Genomic DNA, 11,734 nt, shown 5'->3' on the forward strand with positions numbered 1-11,734 from the left:
CCTCCCTTAACCCTTCCCATTCAGCTCACATCGTTCTCTATCGCTCCTCGGGGCCCCTAAAATTTTGGGGTCCTCCTTGTTTTATGATACAATGAATCAGTCACACACCTCAACCTGTCGAAGAATCGCCTCTTGCCAAAACCTACTCTACCGAGAATGAGTCACAGCAATGAATCAAATCACCTGACGGCAGCCATGATAAAGGGTAAAATACCACCCGGTAGGGAAGGACTGGGTTGAAACAGTCTATAACCTTTTCATCACTGAGAGATTGGTGAATAAACGAATACAATCGCCTGACGGCAGAGAGAAGAAAATGCTTCTCAGAGCGGCTGGGGTTAATCTCAGCCCAGGCGCTAATCAGGCTCTCCCTCACAGACATAAATCTCCGTCTAACTTCTTCGTCATTCAGCCGCTGACGCGTTATGGCTCGAAGTTAGCCATTTTTGACTAAAGTCCATCTTTTCATCCAATTGAGAAGAAGATATATGGTCAGCTCTCTTTTAACCTCCCTAAGACCTCACGAGTCACTTGGCCTAATCATTAGTACCCATGGGTGTGTGCATATTTTATATATATATATATATATATATATATATATATATATATATGTATATATATATATATGTATATATATATACAGTATATGTATATATATATATATGTATGTATATATATATACTGTATATATATATATGTATATATATATATATATATTTTCTGGTACCCACTAAGAAAATCGGAGGAAAACAATAATTCCCAAGCGCTTTCGTGTAATTCACATCTTCGTGAATTACACGAAAGTGCTTGGGAATTACTGTTTTCTTCCGAATTTCTTAGTGGTTACCAGCAAAATTTGTGGATCACGTGTTGTTTTTAGTGATCTTTCTGCATATATATATATATATATATATATATATATATATATGTGTGTGTGTGTGTGTGTGTGTGTGTGTGTGTGTGTGTGTGTGTGTGTGTGTGTGTGTGTGCCTGTGTATATATATGTGCGACTATAAATATATATTAAATATATATATATATATACATATATATACCGTAAAGATAGGAAGCAGATTTTTTTTAATGCAAGTAGAATTGAATAAGACAGCATATTGACAACGATTCAACTTCTTAATATTTTCAATTTTTTTATGATCAGGATTTTCCTGCTGGGAGGTGAGTACGACCAAGAATTCCATAGTCTATTTATCAAATAATCAATCTTCCGTCTTCAAAGAGACATCTTCAGGATTGACAAAATTCTGCAATGTTAAACAAAAAAATATTGGTACAATTCTGACATTAGTAAAAATGTACGTGACACCACTCATGTATATCTTACTAATCTATATCCTCCTCCTCCTCCTCCTCCTCCTCCTCCTCCTCACCATCATATGGTATTTGTAACAAATAAAAGATATGCTTAGTTACTTCAATATAGTGAGCATAATATTAAAATTTCGAGCTGAACGAAAGATTATAAGATTAATTTCGATTACGTGATTCGTACGAAAGCGATGTAATGTCTCGATTGTAGAAATAAATAGACAAATATATAGATAAGTATGTACATAAATAAATAATAAGATAAACAAAAAAATTAGAAAATAAAAAATATAAATGAAATGAAAGTAGAATTACGAGCGGAGAGAAAACTAGAGAGGGTATCTTATGTAACTACTTCCACGAAATTCTAAACACACATACAGAAATCTGAGAAACGTTTGTGACTCTTTGTAAGAGTCGCGTCTGCGGTCCCGAATTGTCGGACACCTTTTTTCAAGATGATCTTCCAGCTCTTCTTCGCATTGTGCCGTTGCTTACAGAACTTCGACTCTCGAAGAGCTTCGACTTCGGAAAGGACAGACTTCGAGAGAACTCAACGCTTGACTTCGGTCCCCATTACATTGGACGACTGTAAGAGAGTCTCCGAGGAAAACCAAAGAACAATAAGAGAACACAAATTCACCTCTGGCTGGAAAAAGGTGAAGGGTCTTGGGCAAGGTGGGTTTGGAAAAATTACATTGATAAGAAAAGAAGGAACGAGGAAGTTTGTTGCAAAAAAGGTCGTTGTCTCCCAGCCTTCGGAGTTCGGGTTCTCATCTGAAGAAGTCAGACATATCCAGATGAGCCACCCGAACGTACTAAAACTCTTCTGCTGCGAATGGAAAGCCAACAAGCTCTGCTTATACTTGGAATGTTGTTCTAGAGGAGATATACAAAGCAACTTGTACGACCTAAGTAAGAAAGAGATCAGATCCTACTTCAAGCAACTCATGGACGGTGTTGAGTACATCCACTCAAGAGGCATCCTCCACCGAGACCTGAAACTGGACAATCTTCTTCTGACCAAGGAAAAGATTCTGAAGATCGCGGACTTCGGTCTCGCCGATTTCTTCATTGTCGATGGTGAAGAGATCCGGTTAACCGGGAAGGTAGGTATCAAGTCATACATGGCACCAGAAGTCTTGTAATGCCAAGAGGGGAGTAGCTATCTTGGCCCTCCAGTCGACCTCTGGTCGTGTGGCATTGTTTTATTCGCAATGTTGACCACAAGCAAACCTTGGTCAAAGGCGAATATTGAGGATCAGGATTATAAGATGTGGATGGAGAAAGATAATAAGATGGAAGAGATGGAAATTTGGAAAGAATTGGACACGTCTTCAAGGACTCTACTGGATCTTCTACTAGCAACTGATCCTGTACAGAGAATCTCCGGATGGCGAAGACACCGCCAACATTGAGACGAACCCACTTCCGGACACATATCACCCAATATCCTTTCTCACTCTAAGTGAGCAATAAATATGATCAAACGCCTTCTGAGCTAAGCCTCTGGGTGTAAGAGGCTTCCCTCGGCTGAATAAAATCGCCTGACGACATTTAGAATATAAACGGCTGCCCTAATTATTAAAGTTTCTTCTCGAACGAAAGGTAACAGCTATTTAGATTTTGTCTTTCGTCCGTGTTTATGTCTTTCATCATCAAAGTGTTTTGTCTGAAAAAAATAAAAATCAATACGTGTATATATATCTATATATATATGATCATGTGTGTGTTTGTGTGTGTGTAACCTAAGATTTGTAGCTTTGATGTCTGCAATCATGTGCGTTAAAAAGTTGACCTTGCTGAAACATATTGAAATGGATGAGATGGTTGAGGTTGTTGTTGTTGATGTTCCCTAGACTGTCTGGCCGGGCATTCCCGTGTCCCTGAGGAACGCCACGGCTTGAAAGGGGTTTTCCCACAAATCCTTTATGGAGTATATGTTGTGTTGGTGGCGTGCGTGGTTGTAAACAGTGGAGTACATTGGGTACATTGCGGGACTGGTGACAAATGCGTGAAAGTCAATGACAGGGGTATGTTGTGGCTGGATGGCTCACAATTCATGGATTTGTGTGTGTGTGTGTGTGTGTGTGTGTGTGTGTGTGTGTGTGTGTGTGTGTGTGTGTGTGTGTGTGTGTGTGTGTGTGAGTGTGTGTGAGTGTGTGTGTGTGTGTGAGTGAGTGTGTGTGTGTGTGTGTGAGTGTATGTGTGAGTGAGTGTGTGAGACAGACAGACAGACAGACAGACAGAGACACAGAGACACAAACAGACAGACACACACAGCCACACACAGACAGACACACACAGACAGACACACACAGGCAGACACACACACACAGACACACACAGACAAACATACACACACAGACACACACAGACACAGAGACACACATAGAGACACACAGACAGACACACAGACAGACACACACAGAGACACACAGAAAGACACACAGACACTAGAAAAGGAAAAAGGAAGAATTATGGAGGAAGAGGGAATGGTAACCTTTGGTTGCTGGAAATTTTCTTTTCCTTTCGAAATGATTAGGTGTATCTGTTGTTACAGTATGCGACATGAACAATTTATTGTGAGGGCTGAACTGAATTTTTGTTCTATAGAGGAATACTTTTTCATTCGAATATTTTTGCATATTTTTTTATCCACTGAAAGGAAATGCACTGATGGAGTTCTCTCTCAAGAGTCTCCAACATTATGAAATTTCCAATATTGGAAAAAGAGCTCCTTACAGATATGTATTTGACTACCAGAAGGCGTTCTTCATGTCTTTAATTAGATTTCTAAACTTTGTTGTGAATATTGGAAAATTCTGAATTTTCCAGACTCCCAATAAGAAGCATCTGTATTCACTTGTAAGATGAAGAAGAAAAAAGTAGAAAAAACCGCAATTAGACATACAAGGTGGTTTAAGGTTTCTGTTTGCGCGGTACTATTAGCGAGAGCGGGTGGCAAATTAATATTTTTTATCATTTGTATAACGACTTTCATCATACTCATTGCCAACATTATTACTATGTTTTTTTTATCAGCATCATCATCATCTAAACATTTAAGACCTGTTTATACTGTTCTGTCATGTAGGTGTACAGATATATATCACATGTCATATATATGAAAGATTTCATGTATATGAAAAATGAGATTGTTGTTCCATTAGAAATTATTTTCAAGAAATCCATCATATCCGGAGATGTCCCAAGACAATGGACGCTAGATAACGTTACTCCCTTATTCAAAAAAGGTCACCAAAAGAAAATAAATAACTACAGACCTAAAAGATTGACTTCATTCGTGAAAAAAATATGGAAACTATCGTCAGAGATGCTATCTAACATCATTTAGAGAGTAACTGTTTGATAAATGATAGCCACAATGGATTCAGAATGAAGCGTTCTTGCCTGATTACCTTACTAAAATTCTACAGAACAGTCATCTCGAATTATGATAAAAGAAAAAATATCAATGTAATATATTTAGACTTTGCAAAAGCTTTTAATACCATCCCCCACGAAAGACTACTTACTAATTTAGCTTCACATGTAATAAGTGGTAGCCTATTAAGTTGGACTAGTAATCGGTTCAACGATCGAAAAATGAGTTGTTCTAAATGGCAAAACTTCTAGATGGAAAAATGTTACGAGTGGAGTTCACCAAGGTTCTGTTCTTGGACCACTTCTGTTCATAGTATATATGATATAGACCACGTACTAAAATCTTTTTTATCAAAATCTGCTGATGATACAAAACTGTACGGAATGGCAAATGATTACTTAAACCAATTATATAATCAAGAATATTTAGATAAACTACAACAATGGTCTGAAAAATGGAAAATGAACTTTAACAACAATAAAAGCAAGTTTATACACATGGGTAAAAATAACAGTAAGTACGACTACAAGTTATTTGGAAATTCGTTAACAAAAGCGGATAGTGAAAAGGATCTCGGTGTAATTATCAGTAACGATCTCAAATCATCTAAGCAGTGTATTTCAAACCCTGAGGAAGCAAATAAGATTCTAGGACTGATTGCGCGATCTTTTGACTTCAAAAGTCCTTCTCTCATTAACAAGCTATATAAATCGTTAGTTCGTCCACATTTGGAATATGCTGTTTCCGTATGGTCACCGATTCTCATTAAAGACATTGACAGTAAGTATAACTACAAGTTATTTGGAAATTCGTTAACAAAAGCGGATAGTGAAAAGGATCTCTGTAATTATCAATAACGATCTCAAATCATCTAAGCAGTGTATTTCAACCTCTGAGGAAGCAAATAAGATTCTAAGACTGATTGCGCGATCTTTTGACTTCAAAAGTCCTTCTCTCATTAACAAACTATATAAATCGTTAGTTCGTCCACATTTGGAACATGCTGTTTCCGTATGGTCACCGATTATCATTAAAGACATTGACAGATTGGAAAAAGTACAAAAGCGAGCAGCAAAACTGATTCCAAAGGTCAAAAATAAATCATACGAGAATCGACTAAAACATTTGAATCTGTTTTCCTTAAAAAAGCGTAGACTCAGAGGTGACTTGATACGGTCTTTAAGGTTCTAAAGGGAATTGACAACATCAAAAGTGACCAAGATTTCACACTGAACGAGAATCCGACAAGAAATATTGATCTCAACTATCAGGAAATAGATTTAATTTGGAAGTGGGTAGAAACAATTTCGCCAACCGTGTAGTTAATGAATGGAATAAACTTCCTGCAGAGGCAGTGCAATGTAGTTCAGTTCGAAACTTTAAGATTCGTTTAGATAAACACCTAAGCAAGATGCTATAATGCCTGTCATTTATTTTATATCATTTATTTATTATTATTTTATTTTCATTTATTATCTGTCAATCTATTATTATTTACTATTTACCTGTTTATTATTCAACTATACCTATGCATTTATTTGCTTTATTTATTACTGTTTATATTATAATATTCATCTATTTATTCATTTATAATTATATTTTTCCGCATCCGACCTAGTTATGAACCAAAAGGTCTCCTGTTGGGATGCACCTCCTTTGTAATCCTTTGTAACCGCATATGTGTAGCTGTTTTTCGTCAATCTATTAACGTGAGAAGTTGTACTATGGTAACTAAGGTAGTTATATCTACGGTTACCCGTAGTGTTACAAGTCGTATTGATAAGCTGTACGAGCTATGTGCTTTATGTTCTCTACATTATACTTATGTTGAATTTGTTGAACGCAAGTATATTTTGTTGACCGGGCCATATTATACAAGGAGTCTCTAAAGACTGAATCTTAACTTTGAATATCAAAGTTTGTGCTGACGTAACTTGGTATTTGCGCGCACTTACGTCTATGTTGCAACAAACATCGTCACATTTCATTATTAATTTTGCATAAACCATTAGAAAGTTGGCTTTATTTCAACAAGGCAGTTTTTATAGTTTGTGTGTTCACACATAGATGGAGATAAAACATACCATTTGCTGATGCATACCATAAGCACAAGTACTATATCGTAGCTACGATAACATCTCTCTGCAACTGCATAGTGTGCACATACCTCTGAATGTGTGTTATGATCACACACTCGCACAATCGCGTTTGACTGCTGTTCTGATACAATTAAACAGCACAGAGTTGAAACCTCGAGATATATGTCTGTGTTGATTGCAGGAGATTGTCCTTCCGTCATGTACGGATGGGTATGGAAGACCTCGCCACCACATCTTGGCAAATATGAACAATATGCCGCATACGTGCTGTCTGCAATGGCATACGAAGTGGGCCATTCTGGTAGAAGCACCTCGGAAAGGTAGTCAATTAAGCGATCACAGGTCGTAACTTCACTTATCCTCCTCAATCTCCTCTTCCTCCCCCTCCTCCTCGTCCTCTTCATCCTCATCACAACCATCATTATCATCATCTGTATCATCATCACCATTATCATATGGTATATGTAACAATAGACTAAAATATATGTTTGGTTAGTTGAATATAGTTAGCATAATCATGAAATTTAGAACTGACCGAAAAAGTGTGAAATTGATTTCGATTACGTGATACGTACGGAAGCGATACAATGTCTTGATTGTAAAAACGAATATATAGATAAACGAGAAGGGAAATAAGTAATAAGATAGATAAGTAATTTAGAAAATGAAAATATTAATAAGATGAAAGTAGAATTACGAGCGAAGAGAAAACTAGAGACAATCTAATTCTAACTGCCTCCACGAAATTCTAAACACGCGTACAGAAATCTGAGAAACGTTTGTGACTCTTTGTAAGAATCGCGTCTGCGGTCCCGAATTCAAGTAGTTGTGGGAAACCTTTTTTCAAGATGATCTTCCAGTTCTTCTTCGCACTGTGCCGTTGCTTCAAGACCTTCGACTCTCGAAGAGCTTCGACATCGGAAAGGACAGACTTCGAGAGAACTCACCGGTTTACTTCGGTCCCCATTACATTGGACGACTGTAAGAGAGTCTCCGAGGAAAACCAAAGAACAATAAGAGAACACAAATTCACCTCGGGCTGGAAAAAGGTGAAGGACCTTGGACAAGGAGGATTTGGAAAAGTTACATTGATAAGAAAAGAAGGAACGAAGACACTAATTGCAAGAAAGGTCGTTGTCTCCCAGCCTTCGGAGTTCGGGTTCTCATCTGAAGAAATCATACACATCCAGATGAGCCACCCCAACGTACTAAAACTCTTCTGTTGGGAATGGAAAGCAAACAAGCTCTGCCTATACCTGGAGTATTGTTCCAGAGGAGATATACAGGGCACCTTGTACGACCTAAGTAGGAAAGATGTCAAATCCTACTTCCAGCAACTCATGGACGGTGTTGAGTACATTCACTCAAGAGGCATCGTCCATCGAGACCTGAAGCTGGACAATCTTCTTCTGACCAAGGAAAAGGTCCTCAAGATCGCGGACTTCGGTCTCGCCGATTTCTTCATCATCGATGGTGAGGAGATTAAGATAACTGGGAAGGTGGGTCCCAAGTCATACATGGCACCAGAAGTCTTGCAATCCCAAGAAGGAAGTAGCTATCTCGGCCCTCCAGTCGACCTCTGGTCGTGTGGCATTGTTTTGTTCGCAATGTTAACTACATGCAAGCCTTGGTCAAAGGCGAATAGTGACGATAAGGACTATAAAATGTGGATGGAGAAAGACAAGAAGATAGAGGAGATGGAAATTTGGAAAGAGTTGGACACGTCTTCGAGGACTCTACTGGACCTCCTGCTGGCAACTGATCCTCTGCAGAGAATCTCCGGATGGCGAAAGCACCGCCAATATTGAGACGAACCCACTTCCACACATATATCGCCCGATATCATTTCTCGCTCTAAATGAGCAGTTAATATGCTGAAATACCTGCTGAGCTCAGCCTCTGGGTGTAAGAGGCTTCCCTCGGCTGAATAAAATCGCCTGACGACATTTAGAATATAAACGGATGTCCTTGTGAAAGGAGTAACTACACCGAGGGGAGGCACGGAATTCTTATCACTAACGTTCGTTTCTCGAACGAAATGTAAGAGCGGATTTCGTCTTTCATCCGTGTTTATGCGCTCCATCAATATAATTTGTCTAAAAACTTTACACATACACACACGCCCACACACACGCACACGCACATGCACACACACACGTACATGCGCGCGCACACACACACACACACACACACACACACACACACACACACACACACACACACACACACACACACACACACACACACACACACTAAAAAGAATATAAAGAAAATAGAAAGAATCCAGAGAGCAGCAACAAAAATGGCACCTGCACTTGCAAACCTATCATATGAGGAGAGGTTGGCTAAACTGGAGTTACCGACGCTGGAGCAAAGAAGAGAGAGAGGTGACCTACTGACCATCTACAGAATCATGAAAGGCACAGAGATACTCGATAGAGAGGACTTACTATACTGGGACAAGAGAAACACAAGAGGACATGGAAAGAAAAAAAACATAGCTACAGAAGAGAACACTTGGAACAAACTGGATAATGAAATAGTATGCGCAAAAACCATTCATGAGTTTAAAAGTAAACTAGACACTGCGAGATAAAAAAAAAAGGCGGGATACCACGAGCATAGCTCCCCTTCCCGCAAAATACAACTAGGTAAATACGCACACACACAAATTGGATGAGGCAACATTGTGTGCAAAAACTATACAAGAATTTAAGAACCAACACAACTACGACAATAAAATGTTGGATCTACTTAGTGATGGTGAAAGTTACGAGATGAAACCGTGTGGCCACGCAAAATGCGAAGGGGACAAGTTCACAGTTATTGCAAGAAAAAAATGAAATAAAAGAAATCTGAAAAGGGGAAGAATTTGCTATACTTGCTTAAAGAGACTCCCAAACCACCCAAGGATGCACGGCCTGCCCAAGATTCAGAAACCAGGAATTCCCATGCGCTCCATCACTTCAGGAGTCAACAGTGCACTCCACAAGTTAGCCAAATATCTGGCTAAGTTAGCCCCTATCCAAAACACTGGGAACCATTAGCGAGGCTCACTTACGGAATTCTTCAGACTTACTCAAGAGGCTCCAAGGAATAGATTTCAGTGGTAAGAAGTTAGCCAGCTACGATATTACTTCGTTATTTACCCGTGTTTCAATATGTGATGCATTGAAGGCTGTGGAAAGGGTAATGAATTATTTAAATAATAAAGATTTACCTGTCCTTAAATCAGATTACCTCAGATTAATTTCTCTATGTGTGGGTTATGGTGCTTTCACATTTAATAATAAAGAATACAGACAACATTCTGGCCTAGCCATGGGTACTCCACTTTCTGCAGTACTGGTGGGCTTGAAGCAGAGGAATATATGAGTCATAGATCGGAGTAGTAAATGGTTTAGGTATGTTGATGATGTAATTGTACCCCCCCAAAAAAACAAAAAACAAAACTGACATCAACGACAAGCTAAAAAGGTTGAATAATGTGAATAAGAATATTCAGTTTACTACAGAAAAAGAAGTTAAAGGGAAACTACCTTTTTTAGATACTGTTGTGCACAGAATAGGTACAAGTGTGAGATTTTCAGTATACAGGTAACCTACCAATAAAGAGGATTACATTCACTATTATTCAGGACATAATGATAAAATTAAAACAGGTGCAGTAATCGGTTTCTTCCTCAGAGCTTTTCGCATTTGTAGAGAAGAATATCTAGAAGATGAGTTGAAACACGTCACAGATACGTTCATCAAACTTAAGTAACCAAAAGGTCTCCTATTTAAACTTAAAAAGGAAGCAAGAGAAATAAACATTATAAGTAGAAATTAAAATAATGATGATTACTGCAATAAAGATATCAGATATGTGATTGCACCAAACTCCAATGTAAGTTCACACCTTGACTCAATCCTCTTAAAACCAGGCATAAGGGTAGCTAGGGCGTCAGGCAGTAAAATAGGACATTTGGTCCTATCACATTACACCAACCCTATTAATGAAAGTAGCATTGTTTATAAAATACGATGTAAAAGCGGCCTCTCATCGTACTATGGAGAAACAGGTAGAGGACTCAAAAACGGCTCAGTGAACATAAGAATGATGTAAGAACACACAGAATGTCCAACTCAATAGTAGTTCATATTGACAAACAGAATCACCTTCCAGACTTGGATAATTCCATTGTATTAAATAAAGGATCCAACAAAAGATTGAGAAAGACAATAGAAGTAGCTTTCATAAATGTTAACAATAACATCAATCATAGAGAAGGATTTGTATGTTTAGCAAAAGCCACAAGTTCCATAATCATCAATGAAATTAAACACCACACGGAAGGTCAAAGTCAGGTAATAAGGTTTCCCAGTCGCCCCATGATGTGACCCACTGTAGGTATATAAGGCCTCTGTTGTGTCCAAGTTATCAGCTTTGTGATCAAGACCCTAAGGGTCGAAACGTCAAGCATTAAAATTCCACTACTATTCCTCGTATACTTCCTCCATTTCATTCTCATATTATATATATATTATATATATATATATATATATATATATATATATATATATATATATATATATATAGTATACATACACAAAGCACCACCAACTCCACCACACAAGTCAGCGGAGGTCAAGAAAAATCTTGACTCATCCTTGGTCTTTCTTTGAGGAGGACCTGGCGGTCCTTGAAAGGAAGGGCGCTGTCAATGCATCTGTCAAGACATAAGTAAGGTGGAAGAGGGAGAAGACGGGAGAAGAAGTATGGGGGGAGGAGAGGTATGGGGAGGCGAGGGAGGGATGGTCCTAGGAGGGTAAGGGAGAAATTTAGATTGAAGGGAAGGGAGGAGAAAGGAGGACGGAGGATAGGAGAGAATGATGAATGGAGGGAAGGGTAGGAAGAGGATAGGAGGAAAGAGGAGGG

At 38.5% G+C, this 11,734-nt stretch overlaps 2 protein-coding genes across 2 annotated transcripts; both read left to right on the plus strand.

Annotated features, from left to right (window-relative positions):
* The first annotated feature begins 1,784 nt into the window (after positions 1-1,784).
* LOC143017888 (serine/threonine-protein kinase Chk1-like) lies at positions 1,785-2,744 on the plus strand. The gene is made up of 2 exons (XM_076172926.1): positions 1,785-2,435; positions 2,574-2,744. The coding sequence occupies exons 1-2, from the start codon at positions 1,785-1,787 to the stop codon at positions 2,742-2,744; spliced, it is 822 nt and encodes a 273-aa protein (XP_076029041.1).
* Positions 2,745-7,661: 4,917 nt separating this feature from the next.
* LOC143017895 (serine/threonine-protein kinase Chk1-like) lies at positions 7,662-9,860 on the plus strand. The gene is made up of 2 exons (XM_076172939.1): positions 7,662-8,479; positions 9,725-9,860. Exons 1-2 carry the CDS (start codon positions 7,662-7,664, stop codon positions 9,858-9,860), a joined length of 954 nt encoding a protein of 317 aa, XP_076029054.1.
* Positions 9,861-11,734: the final 1,874 nt, after the last annotated feature.

Source organism: Oratosquilla oratoria, chromosome 3, assembly GCF_046742065.1.
Source record: "Oratosquilla oratoria isolate Oo_2021 chromosome 3, ASM4674206v1, whole genome shotgun sequence".
Taxonomy (NCBI): Eukaryota; Metazoa; Arthropoda; class Malacostraca; order Stomatopoda; family Squillidae; genus Oratosquilla; species Oratosquilla oratoria.